The 12,938-nt window shown below is 34.9% G+C and overlaps 1 protein-coding gene across 2 annotated transcripts; it reads left to right on the plus strand.

The window, feature by feature from the left end:
- The first annotated feature begins 115 nt into the window (after positions 1–115).
- On the plus strand, positions 116–12,938 carry LOC122292079 (AUGMIN subunit 3). 2 transcript variants are annotated; one of them, XM_043100283.1, is made up of 18 exons: positions 116–476; positions 957–993; positions 1,431–1,534; positions 2,905–3,100; positions 4,059–4,125; positions 4,722–4,825; positions 5,120–5,201; positions 5,959–6,013; positions 6,464–6,595; positions 7,284–7,353; positions 8,177–8,234; positions 8,356–8,411; positions 8,668–8,820; positions 9,642–9,753; positions 9,870–10,011; positions 11,266–11,341; positions 11,871–11,966; positions 12,686–12,938. In XM_043100283.1, the coding sequence occupies exons 1-18, from the start codon at positions 301–303 to the stop codon at positions 12,815–12,817; spliced, it is 1,848 nt and encodes a 615-aa protein (XP_042956217.1). In that variant the 5' UTR covers positions 116–300; the 3' UTR covers positions 12,818–12,938. The 2 variants fall into 2 exon arrangements, with proteins under 2 accessions (XP_042956217.1, XP_042956216.1); XM_043100282.1 differs by having other exon boundaries at positions 117–476; positions 5,956–6,013.

Here is a 12,938-nt window from a genome sequence, read left to right on the forward strand (position 1 = left end):
TTATCATTTGTTTTTTATTTTTATTTTTTATCAATGTAACATTTCATAATATAATATTAAATAATTGAAAATTATTATAAATCGATGAGAGAATTATAAAAAATAGAAGACGAGCAGATATTTTCTTTACGAAATAAAGGGCGGTCCGCCCTGCGAGAGAACTCTACTTGAAATTTATTTGGAAGATACGTTTGGCCTTCCGTTTCTTGCCGTCCAAAGACCAAACAACTGATGAACATTCTTGAAATTGAAATGAGGATCTGACTGAGGGAGCTATCAGATTGGCGATTGACGCACAGAATGAGTGGAGCGAGGCTGTGCGCGTTGTTGGGCGAATTGGGTTACCAAGGGGCAGAGGGACTGGACCCTGACAGCTTTGAGTGGCCCCTCCAATACGACGACGCACGCCCCATCCTCGACTGGATCTGCTCCAGTCTCCGCCCCTCCAACGTCCTCTCCCTCTCCGAACTTGCCCAGTTGCATTCCTCTCCTTTTCTCCCTCTTCGCCATTTGATTTTTCCTCTGTTATTGGTGAATTATATGCTTCTGTGTATCTATATTTAAATTTCTGTATGTAAATTTCTGCTCTATACTAATTAATTTGGAGTTGAGTTGGTGCCGCCATTTTTCTCGATTGCCAACTTAGATTAATAGCTTCTTCTTCTTTTATTCTGCTGGCAATCCTCTTTTTTCCTGATGGTTTCTTCGCTCATTGTTTCTTGCTAATGTAACTGAGTTGGAGCATCGCTAATTGTTGTTTTTAGTTCGCCATACATAATATTACTGTGGCATATAATTTGGGAGATCTATGAAGTAATAAATGAAGTGAAAGCATATTCATTTACTAGGTTTTCAAGTTATACCCACTCTTGAGTGAACGTAAATCTTACATCATTGCAAACGATGTTGTTATATTGTTTTTCCCTCGAGTAACTTCTTGAAAATGTGGTGTCCAGGTATGAGCGATTTCTGCAAGAAGGCAAGCTATTGGAGGTAACTTTCTCATGCCCATTCTGTCAATTGCTCTCCTGTAAATCATAAACACCTGTTTGCTTAGGTGTTTCGCTTGTGAGCTTTTATTACTTGCTGCATGACACACTGGGTTTAAACTGGGTTTTCCCTGTTCCAATCCAAAATAGCCATGCAGCAGTATGAGCACTAGGAGGAAAGGGGCAAAGGTTGAGGGGTCTTTTCAATTAATTTTTTGGTGTTTTTTCTCCTAAGAAATTGTGTTGAGGACGATTGAATTATGTTGAAAGAAGTTTGGCCATGCTTTCTGAAGGTCAAGGGGGGTGTTTGGCTACAGGCGAAACAACTTTGCTAAAATAGGGCTTTGATAGTTTATATATTTGCTGTAATCTGAAGTATGCACTAAAACAAGTACATCTTTACACAATGCACATATTGATTAATCATTGACTGCTTTATAGGGAGAGGACTTGGACTTTGCTTATGATAGCATTTCAGCCTTTTCTGCCAGGAGAGACAACCAGGAGGCACTTTTTGGTGCTGAAGAAGGACTGAAAGATATACGGTAATTCAATTTGTTGCTCATAGATGTTTATTGACTACTTTTTATCCTTTTTGTTTCCTTAAGATAGACGATAAGGTGTGCCATAGGAAATCGTTGGTGATTACTTCTAGTTTGTATGTTTATCTTGTTGTAAGTGGGTAAAGAGGCAGGTTACACAGGAGGAATAACTGTATAATTATTTCCCCCCCATGTTTTTTCCTTTGTAGGAAAGTCTATAAAATATTTGAACTCATGCGTCTCTCGGGGTGGTCAAAATATCATTTTCCTTTCCTCAGTTGCCCTTGCAGTGCATCCTGCATGTATATATATATATATATTTTTTTTTTTTTCTTCTCTTTTTCATGTATCTAATTCATTTGAGGTGAGCTTTTAAACTGTTAGACCTCTCACTTTGGGAAAATATCTGCAAATGATATTCCTCCTAATCCAACCACCATAAGGCTTGTGGTTGTGTATGGCTATGGACAAGTTTTTTTTACCTTAAAGCTTGATTAATTGCTTATGACTTGAGGAATAATTTGACATTTCTAATTTGCTGATGGTTGCTAAAATGCCTAATAATTTGTTTCCCTTTCTTTGTGATATGTAATATGACCGTCTCTATAAAAGGAGAAAAGCCTAAGTATATAGGCAGAAATACTAAGGAGCCACAAAGAATTACTATTGAATGCAGTGAATAAAATCTACAAAAGAAATCAAAGAGACATTATTAAGAACATTAAACTAACCAAGTTTCTTCTAATTTTACCCTTTTTATATGCCAATGTTCTTTGAGCCAAATGACTTCTCCTTCATTACGTTTTCATTCCTGACCTGGGTGCTTTAAGTCATGTAAATTCTATTTTTTTAACCTATAAAATTTCTTAGCATCACGAAATCATATAGTGTTTCATTTATGTTTGTGCATGGAGGCTTGTCCCTTGAAATGCTATGCTAGGGGCGGCATGTTGCAATTTTCCTTCCCACAGACATTTGTCTAGAATCAGGATTTATAATGGGGTATCTTCATTACAATTTGATGCTGAATTCAATAATTGGCTTTTCGGTTGCATTTGGTTTATTTTACATTTTTTCAAGGTCATTATGACATGACTCTTTTTATGTGGCAACTTTTTATGGAAAAACATAATGAAGAGTAAATCCTTATTGAAGCCACCCTTCCCAGGTTCTCACTTAAGTGGAACTGGCACATGGCAATAAGCCTTTTCTAGTGACTTATGACTATTATCCTATATTTTGGCTCAAGAAGGTTAATTTGTTTGCTACACTCCCTGATATCTTTTGAAAATGGGCTTGTTTTTGGTTAATGGTAATGAATTTTGGCATTCAACTTCCGATTCTGATGGATTCTTTTTAAACTTGACCTTTAGGGATGCAACTTTGGCATATAAAGCTGAAGCTTTAGAGTTGCAGAGAGAGCTTAGGCATCTGCAGTCTCAATTTGATATGCTCAGTGGCCAAGCTTCAGCTTTGATCCAAGGTAGACGGGCACGAGTTTCTGCAACATCTATTGTCAATGGACACCTTACTGTACTAGATGATAGTCTATCGGCAAGAAATTTACAGGTATATATGCTATAACTATTCGAATATAAATATTTAATTCATCTGTTCTTATGATGGTTTGAAATGTACAGTGAATCAATCCTGAATAAAAGTTGATTGGTTAGTTTCTTGACATGACTGGAAAGCATACTATTTAAAAATGGTGTCTGTACATATTGCAGGCAGTGGTTGTTGAATAAATGAATTTTCCTATTTATTTGCAGTGATCACTTTAATATGCCATACATTTCCTTATGTTTCGGCTGTAATTTTGAAGCTAACACGATATGCATTATGGGATGACTTTGCTCTTAAAACATAAGCTGATATAATGAATTTGTACCGGTACTGTTAATGAAACTTCATATTGGATCTTATGGACTTATATATATAACAACTGCAAGCATTGTTTTCTAGCTAATGCGGTTCATTAACTATTTCGGGGCGTTTTCTCAGATATAAAGTCCTCTAGTACCTAAGAATGAAACTTGAGAGAAATCCATAACTTGTTAAACCCCCAATGGAAAGTATTCTTCATCACGGAATGGTTGGTCCTTGTTGCTAGATTTTATGACAAAGTATAATTGTTCCTCTTTTAATCCTAACATCACTGTTGTGATTTGTGTATATAAGATATTCCTTTCTCTTCATTATTGCTGATAAAAAAAAAAATATTACCTTTTTTTTTTTCATACAGCAATTTCCTGCAATATTCCTTTACTTTTTCTAGTTCTGGTTTGTATCACCTCTAACTGCTCCTGATTATGAGCTTCTCATGCTACTGTCAATGCGCTTGTTCTGTAGCATGACAGAGAAATGCATATTTTTAAAAATCAGAATGTCAAGTTGGATTTAATCTCTTTGCTTTATCCGGTTGATCAGGGGTTTTTCATTTCATTTAAAGAGATAATTACTTGTGAAAATGTGGTTGCTGCTTGTACATCTCAGAAATTTCTTGCATTCTTTAATTGTTACTTAGATGAACGCGGTTCTTGGAAGGATTGCTGCAACAGCACAGGAGCTGGCTCATTATCACTCTGGTGATGGTATTAATTTCATTTCCGTTCTTGTACTCTTACTTTCATTGGCTGTTTGAAAATTTTAAATGCGCCTTCATTGTTGTGTTCCCTAATTCTCCACCAAACATGTATTTTTAAATCAAATTCTTCATTTTTAAATTAATTTGTTGTTAGACTCTTTTTTTATATGATCACTTGATCGTATTTGGTATTGTGTTTGGCTTACGCCTGTCCAACCTAAATCCATTTCAATTATTACTTTTGATTTTTTTCTTCTTTTTCATTGAAAATCTTAATTTGATGTTGAAATTTCGAACTTATCACAGTTCATAGCCTAGTTGTTTTAGCTGCACATCTTGATCTTGACCAATGCATTCTCTGCTATGAAACTTGATTGATATTTAGCTTGATGGATCTTGGTTGGTCAAAATTATATAGAAGAATTGGAGATAATGGGGCTGATTCATTCTCAGCTGGCAAAAAGAATTAAAAGCTCTTTTTCACATGACAATATAGGCTCTGATTTATTTCATGGAACTTATAAAAATATAAATTTTTTATCAGCTTAACGTATCAAAAATAAATAAATTTTTTATGAGCTTATTGCACTATTTGACTTGCAGAGGATGGGCTCTATTTAGCATACTCTGACTTTCATCCATACTTGGTTGGAGATTCATCTTGTATAAAGGAGCTAAATCAGTGGTTTGCTAAGCAATTGGACACGGTATGTAGATAAAACTGCTATCCTTTTTTTTTCGTTTAAAAATTTGTTAATCAAATAATATATGTGACTTAATCTTGACTGTGACAATGTGTTATTGTTAATTTTCAATTACAAATTATTTGTTGTAACATGTGAGTGGTTTTAAGTATTTAATGTGAGATTTCAAATTTAAATTCTGTGTTCTAATGGTCCCTGTTTATATGCACCGTACAGTGTTTTGGATGTCACATACTTGTACATCTTGTAGGATTATCGTTGTAAATATTGATGATCTTCTTGTCTCATTATAATTAGGGTCCTTTCCGATTAGTTGCTGAGGGAAAATCCAAATGTTCATGGGTGAGTCTTGATGACATCTCAAATATCTTTGTACAAGGTATCCGTTCCTGTTGCTTCTATGGCTATTTTTTTCCTTCATTTTTCCTGCCTAGATTTCAATACATCTGGATTTGTTTGCATTTCTTCTACATAGTGTTGGTTGCCCAAATGTATCGTCATCATTGGGTGGTCAGCTTTGTGTGTAGAGAGAGACTGAAGGAGGGAGGGAGCATTGCATTGTATTAATCACTTACCATTGTATTCTATTGATCACCTGGGATGGAACAATAAGTTATTGGCACTGAAGATCAAAGCACATGGTTCATATACTGCAACTTGGTCTGTGCGCTATTCATAAAATCGTGATTCTAAGTTCTAACTTCGCTCATATGGTGATCCAAGATATGAAACACATTGCAATTGGATGTGGCCTCTTTGCCATCCATAAAATTGTGATTTTAAGCTCTAACTTGCTTAGATGGTGATGGAAGATATGTAATGCATTGTCATTGATTCTGAAGGAACTTATGTGTCTCTCGGCACATGACAAAGGTTTAACAAAGGGGCAAAATAGTTGTATGTTTTAGCTTCTTGTTTTTTTTTCTTTTTTCCTTGGGTTTTATTTCCATTTTCTTTGCCTTTTATAGCAACTATCATAATCTTATACCTCAATTTCCCTAAATATGATGCATTTTTCTTGACACCTATGCATAAATACAAGTTTTTAATCTGGAGTTGCATTGCATTATATATGTTAAGCTGCTATATATTTTAGATTAAAGCAACTTGTTTCTTTTGTTTCAACAATGCAGCAGATTTAGAAAAATCCCAACACCAACGTGTATCTGAATTGCAGCGGCTTCGTTCCATGTATGTGATTTATATCCAAATAACTTTCTAGATTAATTTTGTCCTTTTATCCACACTCTATGTTAACTTTTATCATCTTCTATTATACCGGTGGAGTTTCTAATTTCATGGAAATAGGTTTCCAAATTTTTTCAGGACAAGAGAAATATCACGTGTTTTAATCCTGTAGAAAGAAACAAGCCACAATGTTTCTGTTATATTAGACTGGAGTTTTAAAAGTTCTTGTTTTCTGGTCTTTCTTTTCCCTTGTATACCTCTCCCATCTCTCTTTGATGTGTGATGGGTGTGGCTGGTGGTTGCACATATTGATGATGAAGTGCACGCACTATCTTGAATGTGACATGCTTACAATTTTGCATCTGTCTTGGTTTGGTTTCTTTCCCATTCTGGGGATTTTGTGATGATTGTCTAACTTCTGGAAGTACCATTGGGTGTTGAGTGTTGTGACAGATTTGGAACAAGTGAAAGACAATGGGTAGAGGCCCAAGTTGAGAATGCTAAGCAGCAAGCCATTCTAGTTGCACTTAAATCTCAAGTATCATCAGATGAAGCTCACATTCATCTTGATCTTCATTCCCTTAGGTACATGTTTCATATTTGACTCGTCAAGTCATCATGCTATTTTAGACATTTTGGATTTTTAACTTTTAGGTTCTGTATCACCTTTGTAAGATTGATGTCTAGAGCATAGGTGATAACTATGGAAAAACTTTAAACTTGCTCCTTTCACCCCAAAAAAAAAGGAGCAAAATATATGAATGAAAATGATATTACATTCCAAGCATTGGAAGTATAAACAATGTGGATTTTTAAAAAAAAAAATATCAGCAAGCATGGTTTTCTAAGTTTTAAACTCGACCTTACAAGTTATGTGGTACATATTCCTTCATTGCTGCAGTTCCATTCTCAGAAATTCTTTTCTAAATAAAAAATATATGCCTTCCCGTTTCTAAATATAGCATAGGCACATCAACAGAATAGAATCAGCGTGCTTATTCATAAAAAAAAAGAATAGAATCAGCGTGCTTGCTCAATGTTTGTTTCAGTATAAAACTATCACTGACTCCCATTTAAACGTGCGCTCATCCTTACTAAAGAAACATTGGTATCAATAAAAGATATCAATATGGTAAGTGAATGAGTTCCTCTAGAAATTTATTTTTACTCGAATCATTATTGTTCCTGCTACTGCATGTTATATTCTCTTATTAAGTAATTATCAAAAAAAAAAAAAAAAAAACTTCTATTGAGTATGTTTCATAATATGCAGGAGAAAGCATTCTGAGTTGGTGGGAGAACTATCTAATCTTTTTCACAAAGAAGAGAGGTTGCTATCCGAGGTTTGTATCTGTATTTCCGAATTTTCTACATCTGTGCATTATGCCCTACATGTTGCAAATTATTCTTCAATGCCAAACATGTATAACTAAATGAGTGTAGTATGACCTGTTTGAACTTTGCTACATTGGAATCAATTCCATCCGAGGCACTTTGCTCTCAATTAGATATGTATGAATTTCTAACAGATACTTGTTTCTTTTGGTTTTTATAATTTGTGGTGAAGCGATGAATGTTGATTGTGTTATTACTTATCTGCTACCTGTCAAGTTGACATGATATTGTTCTGATGTTGGAAAATGCATTTAAGGACAGTGAAACACATATTAGACTCCATGCTCTGTTTGATTATCTTGAGTTGGGTGTTGCTTTTCCTAATTGCAAATAATGCATTGTTTTCAAGTGTAACGACTAAAAATATTCTTCAATTTGTTTCTGAATGTGTGTGTCCATGTGATCTTTATGAGTTTGGGCTTTCTAATAATGTGCTGGTTTCTCTTTCTTACAAATACATATGCCAATATCTACTTGCACATATTGATTTCCTTGAGTTCAGGGTTGCATTTATGATGTCCTATTATAACTGATGTCCATCACATCAAGTCATGTCTCTTGTACTTTGTTTGGAGTTCATCAAATCTTTAAATATGGAACTAATTTTCTCTCCTCCCTCACCCTCTTTTTTCCAGGGTTTTCTCTTTTACCCTTCCTATTTATTTGGGTGCATTCCCATGTGCTTTAAATGGTTTCTTATTCTCCAGATATGCTTTGTTTGGTTGTATTTTAGTTGAATGTATTATTTTCTACTAAGTTCTTATTTTTCAGACTATTCCGGATCTTTGTTGGGAGCTTGCTCAACTCCAGGACACATACATTTTGCAGGGTATTTTCCTTTTTTAGATTTATTAGAAGAAAGAAAGTCTTTGTTTCCGGCTTAAATTTTTTAACAGTATTATGCTTCAAATAAACCTTGCTTTTAAGTGAATGTAGTTATTTTTGTTTAGGTGATTATGATTTAAAGGTCATGCGCCAAGAGTACTATATTAACCGGCAGAAAGCAGTATGTTCAGCTTCTTTTTTAAATTTTTGATTGTTCACTTTTCTCTCTTTCAAGAAATGTTGATGAAACATGCAAATGAATAGTGTGCACTATGCCAAGTTTGGGGTTCTTTTTGTAATTTTTATATAACATTTTTAATTCCCTTTTGCAGTTCATAGTGCATACTATTCAATCTTTCTGCAGCAGTATGCGTGCTATTTATTTATATTGATGTATTCATTCCTAGGCATATAACATTCTTAATTTCTCTTTGCAGTTCATAAATCATCTGATCAATCAGCTTGCACGGCATCAGTTCTTAAAAATAGCTTGTCAACTAGAAAAGAAAAACATGCTTGGAGCATATTCATTGCTTAAGGTTATTGAGTCAGAGCTTCAGGCATACGTGTCAGCAACCAAAGGCCGAGTGGTACATATGTTTGTAGTTCTTGTTTTGTTTAGTCGCCTTTTTGTTGTTCTCTCTCTCTCTCTCATTACTTCCATCCATTGCTTGAGCAAGGCATATGAGCAGGCATGCAGACACTCGTGCACATCTGCACACACAAACACACACTATTGGAATATGCCAGTCTTCATTTTGCTTTGCTGGATGCAACGCTATAAATTGGAGTGTGACTCTAGATCTAACTGAAAATGCACTTTAAACCTTGGGGGTTGATGTACAAGCAAAACTTTTTGCATGCAAGTAATGTTAGCCTATTCCAGTTAACCACGGATGTTATAGCTAGTTGATTGCACTTGAAAATTGTTTATGCCACTATGCTTGTTAGATAACTGCTTATTTTAGCCAAAAAGTTTACCAATGTAACAAGAGAAGTTGTGGATTAGTGTTTTTTAGTTTGCTTCCTGTTAGTCAGTAGTCCTAAATTGGACTTTTTTATGTTTGGCATTGAACCATGCATGCATGTCCAATTGTGAAGCTGTACCTAAGATGAGGAATGGAGTCTGGTTTTCTTGGTAGCCCCCGTCTCTTCTTCCTGTAGTTGCTGTTTAAATATCTCACGAGTTTTTTGCGAAATAAATATTTATTGTACTCTACATGTGCATTTGATTTTTGTCAAAACTGGGAAGATTGTGCTACGGATTCCCCTGGACTTCTTTCTAATAAATCTCTTATCTGTTTTCCTTCCTCTCTTCTTTCCTTCTTACTGATGTCATTTTAGAGGCTTCTCTTTCCTTTTTTGACTTTTAAGATTGTTTAAATTCAAGGTTGTTGTATGACCATGACAGGGTCGTTGCCTGGCTCTGATTCAAGCTGCATCCGATGTACAAGAACAAGGAGCAGTGGATGATAAGGATAATTTTCTGCATGGTGTTAGAGATCTTTTAAGTATCCATTCAAGTAATGACCGCAATGTTCTGTTTTCAATTACCAGATTATCCATTCAAGTGATGACTTTGATTTTTAATTTTTCAGCCTGTATATTAACTTTATTCTTGCTTTTACCATTTTCTTAGATGCTCAGGCTGGCTTTTCAACATACGTATCAGCTCCAGGCATTGTTCAGCAGATATCTAGTCTTCATTCAGATTTGATGACCCTTCAATCTGACCTTGAGAGTTCTCTTCCAGAAGACAGAAATAGATGTATCAATGAACTGTGAGTTATACCATTTTCTTTAAGATTTATCATATAATTACTAAAGCAGCCTTCCATACTAAGTTGATACTTTAATTGAATATCTGCTCTATATAATTGTGGTTGATTATGCTGGCTGACACTCTATTTAGCTTTCAGCTCCATGCAAAAATATAATGTTTATGAATTCTTTCAGTTCCCCCCTAACTAGGTGTTTACTCTTTGTATACGTCCAGTGTACTTGGGCTTCGCCTAGTCTTCTATTGATATTAATAAAAAATTTACTTCTAAAACAACAAATTTTTTAGGTTCCCACTGAAGTACTGTAAGCTTAGCAGAGAAAAAAAAAACTAAAAGTGACAATCGGACTCCTCCATGAAGTAATTCTGCCACATCAATGACATCATGTTTATGATTGTTTGTTTTATGATTGCATCTGGATTGCTTCTTAATCATTGTTGTTATCATCTTCATCGACATAAGCCTAATGCTTTTTCTATATATCCTTGTGTGCATATTAATTAATGGATCCGTGTATGTATATAAGTAATCTCGGTCCATGCTATAGCCATAACCACAAAAGATTCAGTCATATTTTGTCTACTCTTTACTATTGAGTTCATCGACTTTGGACATTTTCATTCGCATCTACAAACATTATGCATACAAGGATACAATGATGCTCACAAATGCTCTAATCATGCCGAATGATAAAAATTTGGATTACAGGCCTACTGTTTCTGCGAAATACTTCTCATTGATAATGAAAATTAGAGAAGCATAAGTAATAAATTCTTGCGTCTCTTTTACACAACCTAATGTGCTTGAATTTAAAGTGCAATTCTCATTTATGTGCCCAGTAGAACATAACGAGATAGAAGAGAATCTTTCATGCAATAGGATTATAGTAGTCACAGTTGTCAAATGCTTGAACTAGGGTTAGTTCAAATGAGCTCTAGTTCAAACGGCATCTCCTCCCTCCAATAAGAACAGGGTGGAGAGTGGTTTCGAGCTCAAGAAAGACTTGGGGTGCGTGTGTAATTTCCCAATTAATAAAAAATATTGGGATTCTCTTGATCGATCTGACCACTCTCTATTTGCGTCTGGCATCGTGGACGTATATTCCATAGCCTTTTATTTTCAGTGATTTTACCACTTTTTCCAATAAACAGTTGGCTTCATGCGACGTCCTTTTTTGGACCAAAAATAAAAAGTAATGTTGAACAAAATTTTCAATTCTTAAGTGCAACAAGTTGTTGTGTTGATTTTTTTCAGGTGCATTCTGATCCAAAATCTGCAGCAATTACTATTTGCATCTTCAACAACGGCACAACCAATACTGACTCCTCGGGTACATTTTTGTTTATCTGTTACAATGGGTTCTTGTCTGTGTTCCACCTTTATATTTTGCTATTCCCTTCTGTTTGTATTTATTTCCTTTGTTATTTAATTATTGGTTTTGGAAACAATATGGTGGAAGGTTATAAGCTCAGAACACAAAAGCAATGCCATTTATTTCGATTTGTGACAATGATTTCCCACATTTTCATAAATGGTTTCGCATGCCATCTTATCTAATATTAACTAACTTCTGACTAGAAAGTGAAACCTGCCTTTGAGTTGGAATTTCTCCAAACTAACAGTAATTAAGAATTGAGAATCTTCAAAAGGTGACTGTAGTGATTGCACTATGTTTTCCAGCAGCTTATGGATTTTTATTTTCTCACTGAGTCAAAGTGATATTTAGCAGGCGTGTTAGTTTTTGTCCTTCACCTTCTAACTGTGCCTTTTATAGCCATGGTCCCTGGGTTTTGATGTTTCTTCAGTTTTTTTTTTTTTTTTTTTCGATCTGGTCTTGTGACATATGGTGCCTTTTCCAGCCATTAATGAAAGAGCTTGATGAAATGGAAAAGATAAATGCTAAACTCTCTGCTGCCGTTGAAGAGGTGACACTTGAGCACCTGAAGAAAAATGAGGTAATCTTTTGATTCTTTGACTATTGATGAGTTCCTCCTTAGATTGTGAATTCCTAGAGTAATAGGTTCCTGTCAATAACTATAAATGTATGTCTTGAGATAAATATCTTGGCCCCCAGTGTTCATGCAACTCATCTCCTTCTAGCACTGCATTTCAATGATCTTTTCAATCAATAAATTTTAGCAAGTCTGATGCTTTAATTGTGGTAATCTGTAGTTTTAAAACTTTATGAAAAAGGTTTTCATTCGTAAAATTCTTTAGATATCTGTTATATGAATAGTGTAGGCGCGTCCAGGAAACCCAATGCATATGAAAATTGGAATTTTTAGTTACAACAATGTATCTTCTCTCTTGACAGCTGGCCTTTCCTCTAGCTAGAGTCTGATTATTGAGAAATTTGTTTTTTCTTTTGGCTTAGAATGTATATTACTCTCTCTACGAGAAAGCATGCTGCCTTTTGTGCTAGAAGTTATACATGTGCAAATAACCGCTCTTGGACCAAAAGTCTTTTCTTTCCTTGGCATTCTTGGATTTAATGTCAAAGAATACATTAATACTTCTTAAATAATTAAGAATCACCAAAAAAAAAAAAAAAATGTGATTAGGAATCACGATTATTCAATATCCCTTGGCATATTTGTTGTATGTTTGCCAGTTTATGAAGGTGAATACTTCGACTGAATGTATGAGTTTTTCATCTGCATCCTGTGGCACCCAGATTGTAAAACACCATTCTCAGGAAGTTGCACTTCAAAGGCGGGTGTTCGTTGATTTCTTTTGCAATCCTGAGCGTTTGAGGAGCCAAGTTAGGGAACTGACTGCCCGAGTCAGAGCTTTGCAAGTTTCCTAGTTCATGCTCAGTGTACGTATACATTTTGATTATTGTGTGTAGTAATGTCATATAAAGATTCAGTTATTGTAACCAGACTCGGAATCAGTTCTGTTATTTATGCATATGCTCTTTCTACAAA

Source organism: Carya illinoinensis, chromosome 13, assembly GCF_018687715.1.
Source record: "Carya illinoinensis cultivar Pawnee chromosome 13, C.illinoinensisPawnee_v1, whole genome shotgun sequence".
NCBI lineage: Eukaryota > Viridiplantae > Streptophyta > Magnoliopsida > Fagales > Juglandaceae > Carya > Carya illinoinensis.